Here is a 24,970-nt window from a genome sequence, read left to right on the forward strand (position 1 = left end):
TCAAGCAAGCTTTTGTTAGTGGTCAGTCACTTGGCATACAGCGTGACTCCTTGTCCTGGACAATGAGAAAGTCATTTTAACGGCAGGGCAGCCATGTGTTCACTGCGAAGGAATAGCAGCTTCTAGGAGACTTGGTGGCTTTGAGGAAGAACTCATAGTGGCCGAAATTCATTAGAAAATAGAGTAGAACTGACTGTCCAAGGGCTCATCTTACATGGATTTGGTTGTGTTGTGGGCAAAATGACATCAAGGAAATGGAGTGAAAAGTGGTGTAAGTGACTTCAGGAACCCTGTTGGTGGATAGACTAGTATTGACTGGCTCCCCCAATGTGAATTTAGTGCGGTGTTTCCACTTAACTTCCCCAAGCTCTCTAAAGTGACAGCTTTTTGGGGTCTAGAACATCAGAAACCTCTTGGTCACCTATTGTTTATGAGCAACAGCAATTTTTTTTCTCCTTTGTTTGAAGACAAATTCATTTTGGGTGGTGGTGACTTCGGGCTATTTTTGAATCTTTGGCTATTGGTTTGAAATTTTTTTTGTTATTATTTTCATGTCAGCGAAAGCTAGAAAGTTCCACTGAACCTCCCTGCAGTATAATAAGTGCTTCCTTTCAGCACTTATTGGGGAAGCAAACTATTTACGGCCATAACAGGCTTTACAGCGAGTTGTGTGATACTGACTTCTGTGTCAGCAAAAAATGAAACAAAAACTGATCGTAGATGACATTACCTAAATGACAGTACCTATGTGTGTCCTTTCTTTCACATTTTCTGTAATCCTGTTATGGCATTGTCCTATTACCTCAAGTACTGTCATCTTTAAATGCTGTCAAATCATAACTGGATTGCCAAGGAGAGAGGAGAGGAATCAGAGAACACACTGGTGTCTCCCAACATGCTACAGACACTGGCTTCTTCCCCTTCTCATAGGTTGAATTCTTGGAGAAATTGTTCAGTTAAAATGGTGACTCAGGTGCTTTTTACAGGCTTTGATGAATTAGCCAGATCCGCTCTTCATGTTCCTAGAAAGAAAGAAAGAAAGAAACATTCTCTTTTAACAGCCAATGAGAGAGACTCTTCCAGGATGATGTTAATGTCTCTGCCTAATGAGAATGTGCTATAAGTGTTATTATTGTGTTTTTAAACCAAGTGAAAAGAGCAAAAAGAAGGCTCTTTTTAAGAGTTTAATATTCAGTTGTTTCTCTTAATGCTTCCTCAGTTTTGGTTAGGGGACCCCCATTTTAGAGATGGGAAACTAAGTCAGAAGATGGCTAGATGCCGACGTTATCAGGTAACAGCTGTAGTTGAGTATGTTTGTATTTTGGGTTTGTGTCACATGACCATGTTCCTTCTCATATATTTAGATCAAATTCTCATCTGTTTTTGCATAAAACATTCATAAATTTCTAGTCTTCACCTTTCTAGCTTCTGTACATAGAATGGTTAATGGAGAAATGATTGCATTACAATTAAGCCTCTTGCTTTTTTTGCACTCAGTTGCTCATGAATAAGGCTTTGAATACCTTTATTGAGGGTGGCTTAGTTGCCAGAGAATTGGGGCTAAGCTTGGGGGACTGGCTAAGACTTCTTTTTCAATACCCCCCCCCTTTTTTTGCTTTGGATTTTATAAGGGTATGATTTAGTTTTTCCTTAATTTGCTTCTGTATTCATTTTTTAATATATAATGTTGATTAGTATGTTCTATTATTTATAGCCCTCCAGAAGGATCCCAAGGGAAGATAATCTCCATTTGAGAAGACGATTTCCCAGTTTCCATACAGATGACAAAAAAGTACCTGCCCGCTGCACAGCAGCCCCCACCGCCCCCACCCCACCACAGAGTTCCCGTCTCAGGCTCTCGGCGTGTAGTGTGGTGGGTAGCGTTGTGGGCCGCAGACACCCGAAAGCCTGACTGGAGGTGCAACACGGAATGTGCTGACATTAACGCAAAAGGCCTAGCTAATTGACTTGCAAAATATAGGTTAGGGAGTTTTATGGGATATCAAATTATCTTACTCTTTCTCTGATTAAAGACAAAATATTATATTAAGTAGATCATTACATGGGCAAAAGGTTAGAACTTCACACACATAGAGGTGTAGCGCTGGCTTTCCCCTGCCTGCCTCGTGGCAGAGGCCCGTGGCAAATAGCGGACTGAAGGCAGGGAGACTCGCTGTTCGTAGAACTGTGAAATGTCCGCATAGCTAAGTTAGGTTCTTCGGAGGGATGTTTGCCTTATCTTTGAATTTCCCAAGTCTTTTTGATTCTGATAGAACAATAATTTTAAAATTGAATACGAATTTGTTCTGATTCCACTTCTATTAGCAGGGTAAAGGGCGAATACGTGAAAGGGGGAGTGAACACTGGGCAGGGCAGGGGCCGGGTTTGAGAGATGGATTGGCAGCTCCCAGGCTGCCCGTGAGTGACGTGCACAGGGTATTGAGTGGAGACATTCGTCCTAAGACTATGGGCTGCTTCCTTGTCACACCATGATGGCTTGGCTAACCTCTGAATGCTATAAAGGTCTTCTTGAAAGTAATCCCGGACCCAGTCCTGAAGTTGAGTTGGCACTTCCATGTGTCTGAAAGTCATCTGCCAGCTAATCCATCATGCTGCCTATTTCTGGGTGTTGTTTATTTCAAAGCCTGAGGACCTCCCTCAGGCCCACAAACCACAGGGCTTATGGTTTGTAGAAAGAGATGATTTCAAGGATTTTCTGGGCTACGTGCAGCCATTTTCTTTTAATAGTGTAGATTGAGAGGCCTTTAGAAATGATTTCTTAAGATGTGTGTGTGTGTTTGTGTGTGTGTGCAGTGTGAGTACTCTCACTTACTTTAGTACCTCACTGTATGTATGTGCATAAGTGGGCTCTCAGCATTTGGCGACCCCGTTCTCTCTCGCTGCGGGAGAAGAAGGCACGGTTGCCAAACTGGAGGCTGGGCAATGTGGGCTAGTGGAGTTGTGCTTAGTGCCTTGATTTGATGTGTGGGGGAGAGAACAAATCACAAGTCGTCCTCTGGAGCTGAACCATGGTCCACCCACAGAGCAGTGACCCCGAAAGCTCTGGTACCAGCCTCCCCAGGAGGTCTTGACCTTCAGTAGTTTATCAGTCAAGTCCATTTCGGAATGGAGAACAGCTCGCCACGGTCCTCTGCTTCTGACCAACTGACAGAACAAGTGTTAGGAAATTTGGGTAGATATGGACATAGATCCCTAAATATACTAAACAGACCTTCCTTGTGTGTTGGGGGAGGCGGGGCGAAAGTAGGGGAGAGAAACACCAAAATGTGGTTGCATTCCTTAGCCCTTCTGTTGAAAATGAGGATCAGATGTAGCAATATATATTGCCAAGAAAAAACAAAGCCATCTACTGGGTGAAGCAGTTTGTCTGGGGAACCTGGAAGTGCTGTGTGACCTTAGGGAAACACTTGCCTTCTCTGGGTTGAGCTCAGCCCGTTGCTCACAAGGGGCAGTGCTGGTATTTATAGGCAATGCTTGACAGTCCCGAGTGAAAGGCAACTTCACTTCTCACCTCAGAATAGCAAGCATCATTTCTTATATCTGGGTTGCTGGGACAGCTTCCTAGGAACCTAATACTCAGCAGCTTTGTGACGTTAGCTGGAGGGTTTTTCTTTTAAATGAGTTGATTGGTTTTTGCCAGTCTTCACATTACTTTCTGGGTCTAGTTTTTTTTCTTATTTTTTCTTCACAGGCAGAATCTAAATGATGAGGGAGTCTTCCCTAGCTCACACAATCCTGTGTTTTTGGGTAACTTAAAGGCACGGTGGATTTCCCAGGACTGGTGTCGGGAAGCCAACGGCCAAACTGAGAGCAGCAGGATGTCTGGAGGCGCAGCCCCCACGGGGTTAGCGGCCCGCGGTGGCTTTCGTCCTTGGGAGTCTTGCTGGGATCACCGAGCTTCACCCTGCCCAGTCACTGCGACTTCAGCTAGTTCTGGGTTTGAGTGAACTCATCAGTGTAGCCTGCGGCATCTCCCCGCCCCAGCCCATCTCATCACACTTCAGAACCAGCAGCTGAGAGGCCAGCCTCCCATTACCCTCAGACTCCTGCATTTGTTTGTAGGGACCTCCAGGAACAGTGGGGTCTGCTTAGGGAACTGGGCATTGCCCTGGTGAGATGAGTCAATTTGAGATGAGGGAACAATGTGGCAAAGGATAGCGCATTCTTCCAGGGCTGTCCGTTGGTGGTGGGGGGTGGGGGTGTGCAAATAGTTTTTATACTTCCTATTTTGGTTGAAATACTGGTCCCTTTTTTGGCTAAGTCTCTTCTTAGGCAAGTGTTACAGAGGATTTCTTTTTGGCCTGAACTTGGTGAAATTTAGATGAAGTTAATGAAATAAACATAAGTTCACACATAAACGGTCATGGCCACGTCACCCTCCCCCCACCTGCCTAGCACATATCCCATAATGAGCTATTCCTAAGTGAGAATTCCTATAAATTCCAGGTCTTACGTTGGAATGGTGATAAGGGCAGAAAACCTTAGCCCCATATGCATTTTTGCTTGAGTTGTTAACCTTTCCTTCCTTCCTCCTCTTCTCTCCCCCTCAAGTTCCCCCTTCCCTGAAGAAAAAGCGTAGAAGCCAGGCTGGAAGTATACTCGACCTCCACCTCACCAGGTCTGACCTGGTGCAGCTGCTGACCGGCACAAATAGGAATTCTTTTTTTAAAAGGAGGGGGGCAGTTTCTGTCCCAGAATCAGAGCTGTTTCAGTAAAAAGCAGACTGGTTTATCTGTAGTACCTGCTTCCCTTTCTGGTGAATGCTGACTGTTGGCCATAGCAGAGGACTCCGGTTGCTGGGAGAATAAAGGGAGGTAGAAAGGTGAGAGAAAGAGGGTGTTGGAGGATGGAAGGAAGGGAGGTGGTATGTGGGAAGGAGAAGAACAAGGGGAAGAGGGAGAGGGGGCGAGGGGATGGGATACAGCTATTTTTAGCCAAATGTGAGTGCAGATTTCATCAGGTTGGCTGGCTGTGGGGAAACAGACTGCGAGGGGACAGTCACCTCATGGGTACCTTCCTGCGGAGCGGCCGTGGTGACTGAATTTTCTGACACTGTCAGAATTTGGACAACCCTGCCAGCTCCTGGAAGGGCAGCCCAACAACTGTCACAGGCGAAGCATCAAAAGCATGAGCTTCGATAGTGACCTGCATTTGCAGAAAATCTGAGGGCTTTCTAATTAACGGAGGAGCTCTAAATTAGAGAAAAGCTGTTCGACAAGTCCCCTTATATGCAGTAAGTGTCACGGTGCGGATAATCATTACATCTAACAAGCTTCTGGTTTTTAACAGAAGCTAAGAGGTGAACCGGCTTTTAATGGTTTAGCTTCAAGGGAAAACAACACACCCCCTACTGAAAAAGAAGAAAGAACAAGAAAAAGAAAAAAAGGTAGGGAGAAAAAATGAAAAGAAACTCCCACAGTAATGCTTTGGGCAAATGCTCAGGCCCCATCCTTGGTTGCTTGCCTTTCTTGCTAGCCGAAGCATTCAGATCCATCTCCTGTGTTAGATTCTCCTTACTGTAATCTATGTCTGCTAATATGCCGGCTCATTCATTTGATGTTTCCCGGAGACAAGCATGCTCCATGAGTTATTTCTGACCATTGCAGCATTCCACAGGCTCTGAATTGTTGAGCTCAGTGCCCCAAACTGACACAACTTGAGTATTAGAATATTACTATCAAAACACATGATAAAGACAACAATTGATTTGGGTTCTACCTTGGTTGGAGAAAGACAGTGGAGGCCGAGTGGGACTTCAGCTGTACCTTTGGAGACTTGCCTGAGATCACCTGGGATTTGCCTGAGCTCAGGCCTCCTGACCGTGTGCTGCGTTCTTTGCACAGGGCAGGGGAATTTGAGTCCCAGTTTGAGGTGTTGATTTAAACCAGCTTTCAAAGGCCTGAGTGGCCTTTGTGTGCCTTCCTTTCTGCCATCACCCTGCCCAGACCCCTTTTCTACCATAGGGTACACCTTAGAAGAGGGGTGAGCTGTAAACTGGCGGTGGTCGGCCGACATTGCTCAGGAAGTGCAATGTGAGGAGCAGCGTACTGATTCTCCCCACAGACCCCCACACTATCCTTGCAACTATCCACGGGAAAAAAATATAATATAAATCACACTGCCTGATTCTTCTCAAAACAGTGCACCAAGTAGTTACGGGCGGAAGTACAAGTTTTCTTGCAGTGCCTTTATCAGTATATCAGATTTTGAGCATTTATCAGCAAAAGTTAGATTTAAGCATCATTCCTGTAATGTTTGAGAGAAAGATTTGTTTCAGTGGGGCCTCTGCCAATCAGTGATCTTCCCACTTGACTCTGCTATCAATTATTTGTCTAGTTGGATGTTTAAAATGTCATCAGAAAGAGACGATTACATATTCCAGAAAACTGTATAATCAGCTGAACTGAGTCCAGTTAAATGTAGTGTGCTACCAACCTGTCCTTCAAAGTAGAATTCTTGAGCTACCACTGAAGCAGCAGCCTTCCCACCGGTTTTCAGGAAGCTGATCTTAACCTTGGGCTGCAGCGCACTGCTAGGGTTGGGTGATACTCAATTATGGGAAACTTTCCAAGTCTGAAAATGGAATTGCTCCTTCAGATACACGAGAAGTGCATTTTGGTTATCTTGTTCGATTCATCTGCAAATCTATAAATAAGAAGTCCCTTTATTCTTGCTTCCTGTGGATTTAAATGCCAAATCCTGATTTGTGGCAAAGTTGTCATGCCACATGCCCCCTTCCCCACTCTCTCTGCCTGGTGCCCAGGATCTAAGCAGTGGCAGTAGAAATTACAACTGTTTGGAAGCCAAGAAAAAGCTTCATTTCTCACTTTTCTCCAATTCCGGGTATTCTCGGCCCTGCTCCATCTATCAGCCTTCTCCCCACACACCTCCTCCACCGCACCCGCTCCTTCTGTCTGCTCCACGAACAGGAAACAAACACAGCTCCAAATTTATTTATTTATTTTTTTTAATGGAGGAAAAGAAACTACAACCTGAACAAACAACAAAAACTCCAACCACACAAAACTCTCTGGATAGAATGGCCCCAAATGTTCTAAAAGTATAGAAATCCATCCTTCAAGGTCTGTCCCCCATTCTGGGCATCAGGAGCGCCCCTGCTGAGCAGGGGGTTAGATCTGGACAGCCGAGCCCTCAGCTGGGAAACATCAGGTTATCCCCATTCTTTTGACACCAGCGTTAGAACTGACGAGAAGTTCCAGAGACATTCTCTGTGTCTAAGTGGGTTTCATGAACTCCAGTATTTTCCTTGGGGCTGTCTGTTGGGGCTTTTACCAGTTCACTTCCTGGAGAGCATGCTGGGCTCTTGTGACTCCAGAATACTGTGAAGGTCAAAAGGTTCTCCTACCACAACATAAAACGTGCTAGGGGTCTGTTAGAAAATTAAGCTCATCTGTGAAGAACGGCATCCTTTAAAATATTGGAGCCCTGCAGGATGTGTGCTCATGGGTGAGAGAAAGATGTAGGTGGTGGAGCATCCAAAAAATGACTCTTAAAAATATCACAAGCCATTGAAATGGAGACGAAGTGCTGTGTCTGCTGCAGTCACTGAGCTGTGAGCCAGCAGTGGACAGCCCTGTCGCCTCTGTCCCCTCTCCTGCCCTGGGCTGTGCTCCAAGCCCCTGGACTTGCCTGGGTTTCGCAGCCAGGCCCTACAGTTTGTGGCCTGGGTGGCCTCAGTTCCAGCCCAGGTTGACCTGGGTCAGCTGACTACATGGCCCTACTGCGGGGAAAATTGTTTCACCCTTTGAAAGCAGGTGATACATTTGGGGTGGGTGAGGTGTAGTATGTGAAAACCATGAAACAAAGGTGTAAAGGGCCTGGTTTAGCTCCTGAGAGATGGCGGGGAGGCCCTGGGCTTTGAAATGTGTTTACTTTTCCTGGGATTCCTGCCCCATGTTTATTTCCAGGGTGTACTTGTCTCTCTCTTTGTGCCCTCCAGCATGTCCCAAGCAGAGGCAGGGGCCTGTACTTGCACGTGGGGCTCTGGGCAGGAAGGGACTCTGCCAGGGTTGTCTCCTAAGCCCATCGCCATGGCTTCACCTTCCAAGGCCCCTGGCAGTCACTGGGCTGGGAAGCCCCAGCCTCCCGGAACAGAGCAGGGCGTTGCCTTCTTTCTTCCCGGGCCTCCGCAGGGCTGTGCCGGGATCTGGTGCAGCTCGGGTGATGGCGTGCAGGTTGCTGCAGGTTTACCCCTGCCTCCAAGGCAGGTGAGATCGGCCAGCCAGCCGTTAGCACACCTTCGATAACCAGCTTCCTAGCCTTATTTAAGCCTTTTCAGTGGAGCAAAACTATGGGTTCTAAATAGGACTATTTACACTGAAAGACTTCACACTGTCCTTTCTCTGGGAGCAGAAAGATGGGGATATTGGTGGGGGAAGAGAGTGGAGGAGAGTGTGGGAGATTGCTAAAAATATTGAGAGGGAGAGGAAAGGGACCTAGACTAGGTAATTGGGACCAATTCATCAGAAGACTTAGCGAAATTTGACATCTATTGTTAACTCTTCTAACTGTGTAATTATACAGCGTTTGGAGAGTGAATTATTAACCTAATCATCCATAACAACCATTGAGCAAATATACAACTATAGATTGCCAAACTGTACAGTGAACCAAAGGGCCTGCAGCCACTTTCAAGGGGCTGTAATCACCTCCTGGGTCAAGGCTGACCTGGAGGCTCTGTGGCTGGTGAATCATTTACTGCAGAAACCTCAATGACTCTGGGAAGTGAAGGGTCCTCTGGTCACCACTGGCTACACGGCAACTGCTTCCAGCCAGGTTGTTCTCGCCTGGTCGGCCAATCCAAAACGAAGATGAGTCCGCTGAGTAGCACTCAATTTCTGAGAATTTATGAGGGATCCAGACCGGCGCCCATGAGCAGTACAGTCCTGGTCCTTAGAAGGCTTGGGCTTTATCTGGGAAACCAGTGCTGCTGGATGCACGATAGTCTCTGGAGGCCTGGACCCAAGAGAAGTGTCGTGTGGAGCCGAGGACACTGGGTGGCATGTCCTTTGCTGTCCCTTCCGCAGTGTAACCAGGGGCCTTTGCGCCTCAGCTCCTAAGCTTCAGTGACCCCAGCCCTAGATGCAGGGGGCAGTCATCTCAGCGGGGGCCCCCTCCGAGGAGTCCACAGCCCGCTCCACACTGGAGCCACTGCCGCGTTAGCCAAGGGCCGCAGGCCATAAATGTGAAGTATGGTTTAACAAAAGCAGCTTTTGAGAGAGAGCTGAGCGGAGTTGTCCCAACCTGTCAACTTCAGATTTCTTTCCTCCTCCCCATAAATCAAAAAACCGTTGGTGGAAGGGAGGGACAGAAGCATTTCATTTTCAGATTTTGTAAGAAAATAAAATAAAATCAAAAGAACCTGTCCCATGCTGATACCTTACATGCCAGGTTTGAGCCTGAGGCAAATTTTTGTGGCCATGTAATAAGCCTCTTTAAAATGGTGACAGACCCTTGACTCTTTGCCTTGAATTACACTGATAAAAGACATTTTATTGTGTTGGAGCTGGGGCAGGGGTACAGGATGGTTCTTGCCTGGTCGGCCTCTTTGAAACCGCACCAGCCCTGCCGTCCACACTCCCCACCGCCCAACTGGGTTTGCTTGAGATGCCTGGAGAGATCTGTGGGCCAGCGACGGAGGGGCTTTCTGCCCAGCAGACAAAAGTTGAGGCTCTGGAAGCAAAAGGATTTCAGCTTGAGGGGGCTTGCTTGTCAGGGATAACGGCGTGTCTCCTCCTCACAGATATGAGGGATCTTGACATTAGTGGCTCCAGGTCGGACTTCTAGTTGGGACCGCATGGAAATGGAGCATGGCTAGGAATGCCAGCCCTCTCAGACCTCATTGCCCAGACAGTCATAGAGAGATTCAAAATTAAAAATGAGCCTGGGGTCTTCCCTGCAGTGTGGGGAACTTATATCCCTGCCCATTGGTGTAGAAGGGAAAGGGGGACGGTGGCCCCTTTGCCCAGGAGACTAGGTTTCCACAAGCTGAGTTCCCAGGTGAATCTGCCCAGTGGGTAGAAGGGAGCTGTGTTCTTGCTTTGAGGAACTTGGAGGTGTCTGATAACTTGGGGTGTTACCCCCATCGAATCAGCAGAATTAGTAAGTGCCAGAACGGCGAGCAGCACCCACCCCGTGGGCTGCACTGGGGCCTCTCATATGACTGGAGATTATATATGTGAGCATCTTGTTTTTACTCAGGAAATTCTTTCCAGGTTGGTCAGTGGTCAATGAAGGATTAGAAATTGGGTAGAAAGCCAGGAAAGTAACTAGGAAGCTAAGAAAAGAGGCCTGATATAAATAGGCTATGCCTACCTCTCCTCTGTTCTTTGGGACTCTGACAGAGGTTAGGGCTGAGGCCGGCGCTTAGCTGCTCTGCGCCTGGGAGGAGGGAGGTGCTGAGGGACTGAGATGGTAGCAGACGTTGGAGGAGCTGTGGGCGGGCGGAGGCCTGTTTCTGAAAGAAGGACTTGCTGCCTTGGGACAAGGCCTGGTCTCGCAGTACCAGAACCCTCTTGATTCAATCTCACCTCAGGCGAGAGGGCAGCCTAGTTTTGTTCTTGAGGAAATGTCAGAGCCTGACCTGCTAGACCCTTTTTTTTTTTTTAGTTTGTAGAGCTCTAAAGCCTTAAATTAGTTCAGATAATTTCCCACAGTTCTGTGTTAACAATAAGACAGAATAGATTTTAATTCTGGATAATGGCCAGTTCTGGTTCTAAGAATCTCTTGGCCAAGATTGTCACAGAGCATTAAGCCCAAAGAGTGTGCCTTTCCCACTTACCCTGACACACACACTCCACTTTACAGTCCCAGGAAGGCAAGTGATTGCCTGTACGTGGGCATAAGACCAGTGTCTAGGCCATGTACTCTGCCTTGGCCCACCTCGAAAGCTCCTGAGGAGAGTGGTGACGAGGCACAAAGCTTCATCTGCAGGAAGTGCTGCCCTCATGACCTGAAGCAGGGTGCTCCTGAGGTCTTCCTTTTCCCAGCAGGGGAGGTGAGGATGACAGCTTCCCTCACCCCACAGGATTAGTGTGGGGCCAGAACGTGAGCAGGACCCTCTGGGAAGGTGATGAAGCCCTACACAGAGGCCAGGACGTACTTCCTTAAGAAGGACCAGGCTTAGAGCCTCCTGGGCTCACTCTTCTGGGCCCTTTCCCCATGGAGGGTTGCATAGATCAGTCTTGGAAGAAAAGACCAGAAAACTCTCCAGCTCTCAGGGCAGCCGTGCTGCTCGGACATGCTCACATCTACCAACCCTGGTCTCTCCAGCAACACCGCTGCTCCCCTCTCCGAGCTCCCGCTCCACAGTGCCCCAGGACACCTGAAAACATCAAGGGTCTTCTCATAAGCCCTAAAAGCTTGGTTTTCTTAAGCTTATTCTGGTATTTTCTCGAGACTGATGAAAACAGTGATATAGAGGCATAAATTACATTTGTTGTGAGTTGACACAGATAAAAAGGCTCAGAGTGGCCTCTTCAGAGTAATTTGGGAGTTGCATGTTCTGCTGGCTTTGATAGCCAAGTCCTCCTCTGCCCTGGCTGTTATCAGAATGAAACGTTTGCTGAGCGTAGGGTCTGTCTCGGATCCATCTTTACGGCCCCAAGCCTCTCCCTTCCCTCAGCTGAAGAATGCTCATTCCTCCCTCCCCAGGCATCTGGTACCTCAGTGGGCAGCAAGCCTCCACTGTGGTGTGTGGGCCTGGCCAGGTGTGGGGACTGTGATTTCCCCGTTTTTCCGTCCTTTCTCGGGTGGGGTGGGAGGCCTGAGCGGGGCCTGCGAGGGCGTTGGTGTCAGGCGCGGCTGCTCGGTGGGGTGGGCAGCACGCTGAGGGCAGCGCCTTCACCTCTCACCCCTCCCCCTGCACAGGTACCGCAGCACCGCCCCACCTGAGGCGAGCCCAATGCGCAGCAGAAGCTCATCATCAGAAACTGATAAATTAGAGGGTGATTTTTCACATTACAGAAAAGATTGTTAACTTTTCAAAAGGTTTCGCCATAGGGTTCCTTTAAATAGTGAGCTCCCCCACTGAATTTAAAGTGTTTGTTTACAGATCATTAACTACTCGACGGAGAGGTTGGGGAGGGGTTGGAGGAAGAAGCACTTAGAAGGTAAAACGTTAGAAGCCCTGCCAGTTTTCGATGAGCGTGAAGGGTGATGAAACATCTCTGAAATTACGTTGGTTAGCCAACGTGATTCAGTTTCCAGAAATCCACTTTACACATGGCTTTCCAGGAACCCTTCCAGTTGGCTGAGGGCAGGGACCACTGGACGCTGGGGCCTTGCCCCTGGTTTGAGGTTCCTGGGAGAAGACTCGGGCTTTTCTTAGAGTCCTGTGTGTGCCTTCTCGGGCAGTGGGTGCCAGGCTCTGGCACGGGGCCGAGCTTTGCCACTGGCCTTCTGGCACGGGCAGCCAAGACCTTTTCCCTTGACATTTAGCCTGAGTTTGTGGGAAGTTTTTTCCTGGTTCTCTGTGACCTTCAGTCTCTTTGGCTCAGGACCCACCTAAGTTTCCTCCTTGAAGCTCAGGCAGGGGAACTTTGCAAGTCTGTGCTCCAGGAGGTTGAAATCCACCACCAGAGCCCCCACTGCCTGTATGTTCCTGCTGATCCCTGCAAAGTCCTGGTGCGGTGGGGAAACGACAGGCCTGTCCTAGCCAGCTTCTAGGATGACCCAGGCTAGGTCTCCTCATTGAGTCCCAGATCCTCCCCTAGACCTGGTTACTAAGTAGACTCTGACTAGCAAGGGAAACAGGAGAGAGAAGTCACCCATCCAACAGTCTTCTCGTTTGGAAGATGAGAAAACTTAGGGCCATAAAGGGGAAGGGATTTTGCTCAAGGTCACACAGGGAGCAGCAGAGCTGGGACTGAAGAACCTAGATCCTGACTTTTTTCCTGCGGTCTCTCCGGAGGACTGTGTCCCTGACATCCTTAAGGAAGGAAAGAATCTGGAGAGTGCGGTTCAGTGGGGCTTATGGGGGAACACAGTGGGCAAGGCGCCTTTAAAATTCATTCTCAAATTCCCCCCAGTAACCTGAAAAATACCTCAGGTACAGGCAAGCCTGTACACACACACACTCACTCACGCACACCCCACCACACACAAACAAAATCCTCAAGTAAGGACTCAGAGTGGGAGTAAGATTACCCCCGCCCTCCCTCTTCGAAGAGAAGAAAAGGGAAATTTGGAGGGAAGGTCAAGTTGATGATAGAAGCGACAAAGCACCTAGGAAAACCTCCATGTTTCTTGCCTGGTCATTTGTTGAAAATGTGTCAGCAAGTACAAGCTCATCTTAAACTGGCAGTGATACATCTGAAATAGATTATTTAAGCCAGGGAGGCAGTAGTGTATCGAAAGAAGAACATGTCTATCAACACTTGTTTGTGTGACTCAGAGGAATAAAACACAGTGAACTCTGCCTTAGCAGACCACCCACCACTCATTGGGGGAGGGGGGGAATCAAGGTGCAGGGGGAACGGTATTGGACAGATGAATTTTCATAAAACGTTTCACAGGAGATGGCTGTGTCCCCTATTTTAAGAAAATGTGATTTTTGAAAATATGAACTTGTGAAAGCTGAGAGAGTCACCAAAGCCCTCAGTGGGTTTAGTTCAGACGACTGTGTCCTCTGCTGCCAGCTGAGCGGGTCAGTGTTCAACGCTCGGATCTAGTGACTATCTGTTGGGCCCTGCTCGCTCTGTGCACACCTTGGGCTCTGCTTCTTTGAGTATCTTTCCCTGCCTCTCCTTTTGCTTATCAAGTCCATCCTCTTGGCTCTCCAGGTCCAGTTCATAAGTCACTTCTCCCTAAAGCTGCTCTTTTCCCTTCCAAATTAATAATTCTCTTCCTTTGAATTGCCATATCAGTTTGTGCAACTCTCATGACCCATTTTCTGCACGGAAGTAGAGCGATTTCTGTCCAGGCCTTATTTTCCCTGCTGGATGAAGGCTCCTGTAAGGAAGTCTGTGGCTGAGTTTTCTCTGTGTCACCCACAGAGGCTAGCCTATTGCTTTGGGCATCATAGGCACTTGGCAAATAGTTGTTGAATGAATACATGACAAAATGAAGGAATGGGTACACACATTTTTGCATAGTGAGGTACACTGTTAAACAAAGGGAAAAAAACTGTTCTAAGACAAATTGTCATTTTAGGCAGCTGCCCTTCCAGTCTCCTTGATAAGTTCCACAATTCCAAGGCAACAGCTTAAAGAGTAATAAAAATTTATCTAATTCACAATCAAGTGAAAATACTTTGGGCTCAGAGCCAAAGAATATTATTGGAGTGAACTTTTTTCAACACCCTAAATTTAACCAGCTGGAATTCTTTTTTTAAGTACCATCCTATTCAACCTTTTGAAATGAAGGATTTGCCTTTTAGTGGGAAATCTGCATTTCAACACAAAGATGGAACACAATGTCTTTGGTTTAGTTATTCTTCAGAAAAGCAAGCTCTTTTTTTTTATTTTTTGAATTATATGCTTTGCTTATGTTAAAGACACAGATTGCAGAAAATTTTGTTTAGTCCTGACAGATTGGTGGCTTGCATTTTATGCATTTTTATAGATAAAAGGGGCAGGAAAGATGTCATCTCTCCCTCCCCTTACCCTGTAGAGAAATTCCAGCAGGAGAACTCTTAAAAGGTGAAATTAGTAACATACTGTTTAGGTAATCAAGGCTCTGAAAGAATAGAACTGATCAAAAAAGAAAGTTTTTGAATGAGTGAGTGATGAAATTAAAGTCATTGACGTATCAAGGAATATGAGGACCACAAGCAAGTTGCAGCGAAGAAATTCTGTAGTGTGATGTTGCTAGAATTTTCGTTTGCTTTCATTTGTACAGAATACACTTTTTAAACAGCATCACGTTTTGGTAAAACCTTAGCTAGTAAATGGAAAGCAGTGATAGAAAAGATGCTCATGTAAATGCTCATTTCTAGAACAAAAGAGAATGTGATTTTGACAATATCAGAAGGTTAATTAAGAAGTCTGTTAGTGATGATAAAGCTGGCGCATTTCCAGTTTAGATTGACATGACTCAAGACATAGGCATAGCTAATGTTTGCTCTCTAATACTCTGATAAGTCATAGAATATGAGCAAGAGTTGCTGGTGTCTATCATGAACGAAGGGTCAAGAGCTAGAAGGACATTCAGTGGATTTGCTTTCCGGTTAGATAAAGAAGCCTCTAGCCCAGACTAGCTGCACTGATGCTATTTTTGTGGTTTGGATCCAGTAATATTGACAGAACTGGAATTGGTTCATTCAGGGAACTTTATACACTTTCAGGATGCATTTTAAGTGCAGTCAGTAAGCTGGCTACTGGCTTGGGGGAGACGGAATTTGAGAATCGGGGAAGGGACAGGAAGGGTCCTTTATTTTGGGCCGTCACCAATACAGAGATCGCTCCCCACTGTGGTGGCTCTGCATGCATTCTTTTCTTGAAGACCCAAGGTGAATGGGAGGTCATGGCTTTGCAGGGCAACTCCTTCCGCTTGGGGAGGGCTCTGCTTCTTTTGTACCCTGTCTCACTGGAAAAACAGGGAAGTTATCTAAAAAGGTATGTTTAAGAAAAGCAGTATATATACATACAAATACATTCTAGTAAACAGCAAACAGCTATACAGCCTATGTACTCCTCTTGAGAGGCCTGGGATTTTAATGCCTGATCAAAGTCAGGAACCCAGAGCAGTCGTTAAGGGTGTTGGAAATGATGCTGTGTGCTTAGCTGTTCAGATACATCTGTAGATAAGCAGCTTTATTTGTTGATTAGTAACAGTAATGTGGCTGTATTACACATCCAGTGATCAGTTTCAGAAACAAATAGCATGGTACAAATAAAGGAATCTTTGAGATGTTCCTGAGGAAACCTGAAACTTGAGTTAAGGACCTTAAATTCCAGGGACATCCCACCTGACCTATAGAGCTCTGCATCAAAAGTTGGCACCAAAGGTGTTTAGAAATGTAAAGTGACCAATGCATAACATTAAATCAAAAGCATTTCCAATTTTGTTGCAGATTTTTAATGAGACCTGAAAAATAAGATTATTTTTTATTCAGCCATAAGGAAATGTTGCAACTGAATAATGCATAAGGCATTTCTGAGGCCCCAGATGGCAATGCTGGGTCTGGAGAGACCTTTATAAAACAGCACAGGTTAAAACACCTTTCACCAGGGGAGTACAAGGCATTTGAAAGGCTGCTTCAGAAGAGGGCACCATGTCACATTTGAGAGTCCAGAAAGGGAAGCAGGAGTCCAGTTCTTGCTCCATCCACACAGCCTGCCACAGCTACAGTCTCAAACCTTTCAGCTTTTAGGGAAGCAGTGAGGCCACCATCTGCCTGACATAAGCTGGTTTAGATGTTGTCTTATGCCAAGAGCATCCCCTTCTTATAGAAAGCCTGGGACTGTTCCTTGTCCTGTCAGGGAGGGTGGGACCTCAGATTACTCATGGAGGGATCCTTAGGGATCTTCCAAGCTTGCTGTGTTTTTGACTGCTCCAGTCCTAAAGGAGCTGAGTTCCAGACAGAAGGGATGACAGCCTCAGAGCCATTCTGGGTCTCTGCCAGGAGAACATCAAAGCTTCCAGCCTCCGTATTTCCCCTACCCAAATACGGTGCTTATTAAATGGGACTGTGCACTTGAATCACCTGGAGGAGTTGTTAAATGCAGATTGCTACCCCTCCCCACTCAGGTTTTGATTAAGTGTGAGGTGGGGCCTGATAATTTGCATTCCCAACAAGCTCCCAGGGGATGCTGATGCTGGGCTGGGGTCTACATTTTGAGAGCCACTGCCCTAAATGTACCACCAAGGAAACAGTGAGAGTGGAGCTATATCACCACCTCCCAGCCATCTACCCCAGACCATCTCTCCCTGGGGAGAGGGAAGAGGAGTGGCCCTCAGCCTGGGGAGGCCAAGCTGTTCATTGAGTGTGATGCTTAGAAGCGTTAATAGTGAGACTTTATTCTGCCTAAACCGTGATGAAATAATTGAAAGCATCATAGCAAGAAGTTAAGCCCTAGGGAGGCCATTAACAATTTAGCATTTCCAGTTCCTGTGTGAACTTCGATTCTGCTTGCCAAGGAGAAGGTTGTGCGGGTTCAGTGGGAGAGGCAGCAGTGTCAGCGGGGGTCCCCATTGCCTTTGCTTGATTCTCTTCCTGGAGGAAGAGAAATGCAAGTATGAGTCCCTCTCACAAAGACCATGTCAGTAGCTCAGGCTGATAGTAATGGTTGGTTTCTCTTCCCGGGTTAATTCTGCAGGGCAGCGGAGGTAGAGGGTGAAAACAGTGGGGGTGAGCCAGGAGGTACAGGAAGATGACCAGGTATTGTTTTCCAATTCTGAAACCAGTCTGTTCATTTGAACCTTTTCAAAGGCTCACTCAACACCTCTGGGCTGGCCTCTCCCCCAAGAGGTTGTTAGAAGTTGTTTCTGCTCCTGGATCTGGAGACAGAACCCTCTCTACTGGCACTTCTTGGGTGCAGTGGACCAGGGCAGAAACAGCAGAGGGGAGGAGATGGCTGGGTATCCCAGGGGAGAGCCCTGGACAGGGATCGGGAGACTGGTTCTGATCTCACTTTGTGCTTAACCATTAATACAGGTGTGGGCTAGTCATTCAATTTCTCAAGGCCTCAGTTTCCCCATCTGTAAAACAAAGGCATAGATATGACAACCTCTAAGGTTTTTTTGCCAACTCAAAATACAAAAACAGAATAATGGGGGCCAGATCCTCAGGTACTGTCCTTGCTGAACCCTTGCTCTGCCGTGCATCCTGGCGCTGCGGGGAAAGGGGCCTGGCTGCTGCTGTGGCTCAGCTTGCTCAGGGCTGACGGGTTTGCCAGCCAGAGACACGGCCAGTGGTCGGGCCCGGATTAGGTCAGCAGTTTTCCCATTTCCAGCCGGAGGCCTGTGCAGGCAGCTTGGGCTCTCTTCCCAGAGGAGGTGGCAGGGAATTTGGAATCCGGCCTGCCTTGTGTGAGGGTCCCAGTACATGGTTGTTCATGCTGGGGTCCCCAGGGGCACGTCAGTTGTGGGGGTCTCCTAAGAGAAGCATCTCAGCCTTGGCGACAAACGGACCTATGGAATAGCTGAGGCAAGAACAAGTGCAAAAATGAATTCTCAGATTTCTTGTTGAAAAGCACTGTGACTAAATCTGCAGTTAATTTTACCCCATGCTCTCAATTCACTTAACAGAAACAGCAAGATGAAGACATACTTGTTTTTGAAGTCTAATCTTCACACTTTTGCCAATTCATTTTGTGGTATTTGTTCACTTTCTGGGGTCAGGGAGGAGAGCACTCCTCAATGGATGGTCTCAGGCCAGGTGGAGCGCCCACAGCAGCCTCCCTGTGCAGGCCTGGTACCAGCAGATTTATGCCCTGTGTGGAGAAGAGCTTCCACCAGTGACCTGCCATTGTTACCACCAGGCTCTCCATGAAAGGAAGCCTTGTGCCAACTGCCCTGGCTGTTCTTGGCAATGGGATCCATACAAGGGGAACAGGATGTATTTTACACTTGAGACCTGCTCTCCTGGAGTACAACACCTTTAAGTGCTCTTAATATTAAGCTAATGGAAAACATACTCTGTTTACTCACCACGAGTCTGTTTTTCTTCTCTGCTGGTTCCCCTAGTCATCACCAACTCCAAGCCTCTAAGCACACTGAGCATCTCCTCCATCTAGCCTCCACTCTGTCTCAAGGTTGACCTCTACATGCTTGGTTAGCTCAAGGTGGACTTGAAAAAGCTAGGAACTCACCACATAAACCATATAATCCCCAGGTTGCACAAACCAAATATTTCCTTTCTCACAAAAGTCTCAGTGCTAGAAATGCTTGATTTACTTCTGGATTTATGTTTATTAGTGTGAAAAGTCCCTTTTCCTCACCAGAGTGCAACACAGTGCAGTAGCCATGGAGAAGGTAGGCCACTTTTCTGGTATTGCTCTTATTGGACAGCTGGTTCTCTCCTTGTCATTTAATGGTAAGATTCCTCACTCGCAAGGTGGGATCTTGGCCAAAGTGGTTTTAACTCCGGAAGTCTAATCTTTACTCTCCACTGTCTTGTGTTGTAAGAAGCGATGCCTGTATGTGGTACTGCCTCAACAGAATTCTAGAGTGTGGCCCAATCAAGTCCTGAAATGCCTAAGGTTTCCTGTGACTGAAGATGCCGTCATAAATACAGCATGGGAAGGGGGCGCAGAGGGACAGGGAAGGCAGAGTGGGACTCTCTGTAAATGATTCACAAATTCACTCATTTCCTGTGAGCATATTGTTTTTTGCTTGGGCTTGTCTATAAAGTAATGTATGCATGTAAACCAGCCTTGCAGATAAATCCCCCCATTTTACCCGCCTGCCCATAATATTACCAATTTCTCCTTGCTACTTAGCCATCTCTTATTATAAGACAACAAGCAAACAATAGCAAACAAATGAATCAAAGACCCCCACACACACCCAAAACAAACCATTCATTCCCTTGTCAAAAAGACCAAAATTTAAAAAAACACAGAACTTTGGGAAATAACTCACCAGTGTTCTGGTGATACAGGCCTTAGGCTGGTTAACTGTCTGCAAGGCTGTCGTGATGATGTTGATTTATTTTAATGGAATTGAAATGTGATATCCTGTGGTTTATGATGCACATTGTTTATAGCGTTAGTGCCTAATTTTGGGTTTCTTTCACAGATAAACTTCTGCACTGGAGGGGCCTCTCCTCCCCTCGTTCGGCACACGGAGCTCTAATCCCCACGCCTGGGATGAGTGCAGAATATGCCCCGCAGGGTATTTGTAAGTTGAGCATTACTTCTTCTACAAATGTCTGTGTGTATGGAGATGAGAATTGCTGGAAATTACCCTTACTTTTTAAGTCCTGAAAGGAGTTACTTCCCAAAGAGATTGGTATCTGCATACGTATTGTTCCATTACTCTCTTGGCACATCTCCCCAACTTCACTCAGTCCCCAGTGACTTTTTCCCTGCCCACTTTTCTTTCCTTCCTTGCTGATGGCATGGAGCTGACAGCAGCTTGTCCCTGTGGTCTCCTCCCCAGGGTCTTGTCTGGCTCCGTGGCTAGTGACTGTGTATATCTGAGTGTTCAGGCCCGTTTTATTGCAGGACATTCACTCCCCTGGCCTCATTTAGGACTTTGAATGTATTCCGTAGCATATATGTTTAGTAGAGGCCAGAACCAAAAGGAGTCACTTTAGAGTTACTCCAGAGTTCTTCCCATGCCATGTTATATATACATTTATGTTATATATATGCATATATGTTATCTGTGTATTTATATGTACTACATGGTATATTTTTATATATACATGGTATATATGTGCATACATATATAATTTGTACTTGCTTTTCTTTTAGTTTTAGAGAAAAAATACACAGCATTATTGCTTACATTCAAAGATACCACCATCACTACCACCACCCAATTACTTGTTCAAGCCAACTTCTACAGTGGGGACGTTTTTATGAAATGCAGATTTGAATGTTTATAAAAAATCCTTCTTAAAGATGTTTTAGAAGGTAATCACTTTGCTTCTCTATGTAGGAATAAATGATATGAGTCATGCATGACTAAATAGTCAGGTGGGGTAGGAGGGTCGATTCCACCCCAAATAAAACACAGGTTCAAGGAAAAAAAAAGAAGTGTGACATCTAATGCTTATCTAAGGAAAGTATTTTTATTTTGGAAGTGATGAAAAATCACCTGTTGTGGAAAGAAAAAAAGAAAGGGAAAATGTCATGGAAAGAAAATAAGGAAGAGCGAGATGTAGGAGTTTGTGTTATAAAGGGGACTGCTTTTTAGATGGGAGGTAAACTAGACCTGACTGTCCGGTAGATGGTGTCTGCAGGGCAGGGCATGCACCCTGAGACCAGATTGGAAGCCAGTTGTTTATTTTTGTTAACTCCTAGGTAATCCTAGGAACAAAGAATTATTGTGTGGATTTCACAAGCCCTTGGGTCCTGAGGGCTGGGTGGTGCAGGGGTTAAAAGCACGTCCTCTGCCCCCGCCACCCCACTACACCAAGCTGGGCCTAAGCCTGGGTTAGGTCACAGATTGCAGAGAGTTTAGGGGGTTGGACTCCTGGTTTCGAGTCCCTGCATGCTGACTGGGTGGGGAAAGCTCTCCTTGTTTCGGGGTGCCTGGGGCCCGCGCTTGGCTGTGGGAACAGAGCCACCGTTGGAAGGAAGTTAGAGGAAGGGAGTGGGCCAGTGGGGAGAGGGGTGGGGCCAAGTGGCCAAGGGCTGCTGGCCTGTGTAACAGTGCAGTTCTGTCTGCCACTTGATCCTCCCGCGGGGAGGGAGTTTGGTGTGGGGGTTGGGAAACTAGGAGCCTGATATGGAAGCCCTGTCTTCAACCCCACTTCCTGCAAAGGGAGAGTGCCTAGTTTGCTGATACCTATGCTGGCAGGACCAGTTTAGGAGTGACCAGAACAAGGTATGTGGAAATGGGTTGTGGGGTTCCAGAAAGCTTTTGAGCAAAGCTGACCCCCACCCCACTCAGCTGCCTTAGCCAGCGTCCTTGGCTTGCAGGGCACTTAACACTTACCTTGTGGCCTCCCTGCTGGTAGACCACAGTCATGGGCCTTACAGTTGTCCCCTCCTGACTTCCTCTACCCGGGGCCTCCCCTTGGCCTGGGGGAAGGCCTGGATTCTGGATTCCAGCCTTCCTGTGGAAGCCCTTCTGGGTGTGTAATGTGGTTAGTCATCACTCTAGGTAACTAATCAAGCCTGGTAGTAATGAGAACTCACATTCATGTTGGACCTGCTGGTTTACAGAAGGCTTTTCTGTGTATCTGTCATTTGAGTCTCAAGGTTCTTCAAGGTACTATTTTTATGCTCATTTTACAGGTAGGAAGCCTAAGGCTCAGAGAAAATAAATAACTGTCCCAGAGCCACAAGCTAGTAAATAGTAGTGCCAGGGGTCCAGCCAAACCTCCTTGTCCTTCTAAATCCTGAGGCTTATTAGGTCATATGACTCACCTAGGTGACAAACCAGAAATGGGGTCATTCCTTCCCATGTAATAAAAATGAAATAAAATAAAAGCCAGTGGGTGAGCTAATAGCTGATTTTAACCATTTTGATGCCTCGAGTTTCTGTGCCTGGGGCCAGGTCTCAGTTTATTGCTCTAAATCAAAACAATCCCCGCAAATGCCCAATGAGGCTCTCAAATTGAGAAGCTGGATTTTCATCAGAGTAAATGAAGAATATTATTATATTTTACACATCAATAAATCAATGTAGCTCTAATTTTGCCATGCAGGAAATCAATTCTGGTCTTTCTAAACCATCAAAGATGTTATGAACAAAGTAATTTCACAAATTATGGCAAGTAACACATTTATTGATGACTGCAGTTTAGGAATTTAGAATCAGTGAGCACTCTAATATAATATGGTACACTGGCATGAGCTGAGTGAAATACAGATTATATGGTGAAACTGTAATGCATCATTTGCTATTAGTGGACTGGTAATAATTACCAGTTTCAAAACAGCTCTTTCCATGTAATCTTTAGTCTCAATCGTAACAGCCCTTCTCATTGACATTATGATTACACTAGCTGCCCTTATGATCTAGAATATCTAGTTGATGGGCATACTAAAATGCGATAGTGGAAACTGTATGTTGTGTGCTCATTATAAGATAAAATGCCATTTTCTCTGACCTGATGTATGAGAGAGGGGAGGAGAACAGCACAGTGTTAACATAACTGTAGTATGATCACATAACTGGCTCTGAAAACAAAATTTTAGGAAGCTCAGGGCAGCAAAATAAAGTGAACTTTTCTTGTTTGAGTCTTCTTGAAAGGATACAGTTGAGATCTTAATGTAGTGCAATAGATTTCGGCATTTATCAATGGCTGCATCCCTGGCCAGTGTGAAACCAGCCATCGCTAATTATGGGTACAGTCTTGGGTTTCAACAGAATATTATAAAATCTGATTTTAAGGCATTTGGAGCTATAAAAGTGTTAAGGACTTGCTTCAGCTGACAAATCTCCTTTTTACTTACCCAATTCAGATTGTCAGGCTAAATGTATGATAATAACACCAAGTCCTAGAGAGGCAAAGGAGAAAGCCACCGAGGGTCATGGGAGTTGGAACCAGATAGTTTTTTTCCTGCCTATTTAGGACCCCGAGTCATTGTTCAACAACAACAAAAAATTTATGAAAATACTCTCAGTGGTGCCTTTTATTTCTCTTTGAAGAGAAGAGGCAAACAAAAATAGGCGGATAATGTGATACTAATGTCAGCGTTTTCTTTCAAAATCTTTCTGCCTTTTTTTTTTCCCCCTTCCACATTAGGCAAATGTTTGAAACCTAATTTTGGTATCTTATCATCTAATCTTGTTAAGAGATTTACCCAGGAGTGGGATATATTGAGTGAGATTATAAATGTATTGTAAAGTAAATTGTAAGGTCAGGGTGGGGAGTCCATTATTGAGACAAGTGCTTGAGTGAGGCTGGCTCATTTTGGAATGAGTGTTCAGGGCTCCAGAGAAGACCCTGCCAGCTTTTCTTTCTGATTTGTTAAGCAGAGGAATCATAATTGATTAATGCCTCATTCCCACTCCTTAGCTCCACGGTGAATTTTTTACTTTAAAAAAAGTTACTGGTAAATACTAGCTGGGGCCTTAGGGGACTCTGCTAGCCCTCTTTAAAAAGAGGGGCTAACATTGGTTACTTCTCATTTGTGTTTTATACACTGTCTTTTTTGGATTTCCTGGGAAGTTATCTATTTTTCTCATCTTTGTTCTTTGGCCACAATTTATGCCCTTTTAAATGCTATAGTTGACTGGTAAAATAGTTAGCTACTCCCTTAGTGTATATGTATATCTGTGTGTGTGTGTGTATATATATATATATTTTAATTTAGCTATCTCCCAAAATGAATGATTGTGAAGTCAAGCTGGCCCCTCTTTGCCAGAGTGGCATTTACCACTCTCGGGTTCTTTTCAGTGAGAGAGAAATAATGTGACTTAAGCAGGGCCCCTCTCCAGACGGCTTGGCTACTGGCCAAAGAGTTGACTAGCTGAACTGTATCTTTCTGTTTCTTTCTCAACTGGAGCTGAGGCTCAGCCGAGGGCGCAGGATGTTGTATAATTTGGTTCACGTTGTTAGCCTCTCAAAATAATGAGGAGGAGAATAGTGTAGCATTTCTCAGCCTGCTGCAGGTCACGGTGCTAGCTGCTTTAACTGTCCTTAAACTGGGATGCTGTGTCTGCTTAAGTTGGCATTGGCCACTCCTCCTAACTTCTCTAGACTTGCATTCATTTCACTGGGGTACACCTCCTAAAGATTTGGTACAGCCTGTTGTTAAATTTCCTTTTGAGATTTTTGCAACATCCCATGAGATAAAACTAGGAGTCCCTGTGGGTTTTGTGGAACAAGAATTGGGACTCACTGACCCTCACGCAGGCTGGGAGGTGAGAATGTTGCTAGTCTCTCTTCAATGGAATTATTTTAGGAGTACCTTCTCATTTTTAACAGTATCAACAATTAGTGTGTTTCAGGCTAATATTAAAAGCCTCTCTCGGGCCATAGAGAATTGTAATGGGTTGACCTTCTCTTTTGTGATACCTCTATGAAATGATTGCCTATTGAGAAAGTTCACCTGCCACCTGGGAGGGGACTAGAAAGACGGGATTTAGGAAGCAGAAAAGTTTCCCTCAGGTCACCTGTCCTAGTCCTTACCTTAACAAATGAGGGAAGAGAGGCACAGAAGTGAAATGGCTTGACCCAAACCACTGCTGGTGAAACACTGGAAAGTTCACAAGATGTTTGCTGAGGTTCCCTAGAATGCAGGGATCCTCATCCTCACACTTGAATTGGTCTAGATTTTCCTGCTTTGGAGATTGGATTTAAAAGTCTTAGAACTGAATTAAAGGGAAGGAAGACTGCTTCAACAAATATATTTTGAGGCCC

At 46.0% G+C, this 24,970-nt stretch overlaps 1 protein-coding gene across 6 annotated transcripts in view; it reads left to right on the forward strand.

Moving 5' to 3' along the window:
- Positions 1 to 24,970, forward strand: part of BCL11A (BCL11 transcription factor A) — a 98,800-nt gene that overhangs the window by 63,430 nt on the left and 10,400 nt on the right. For all 6 annotated transcript variants that reach the window (XM_057497183.1, XM_036926007.2, XM_036926008.2 and 3 more), the window contains one exon: positions 19,723 to 19,824. In XM_057497183.1, the coding sequence (XP_057353166.1) occupies positions 19,723 to 19,824 (102 nt within the window). The remainder of the gene's footprint in view (positions 1 to 19,722; positions 19,825 to 24,970) is intronic.

The sequence above is a fragment of the Manis pentadactyla genome, chromosome 2 (genome assembly GCF_030020395.1).
Source record: "Manis pentadactyla isolate mManPen7 chromosome 2, mManPen7.hap1, whole genome shotgun sequence".
NCBI classification, from domain to species: domain Eukaryota; kingdom Metazoa; phylum Chordata; class Mammalia; order Pholidota; family Manidae; genus Manis; species Manis pentadactyla.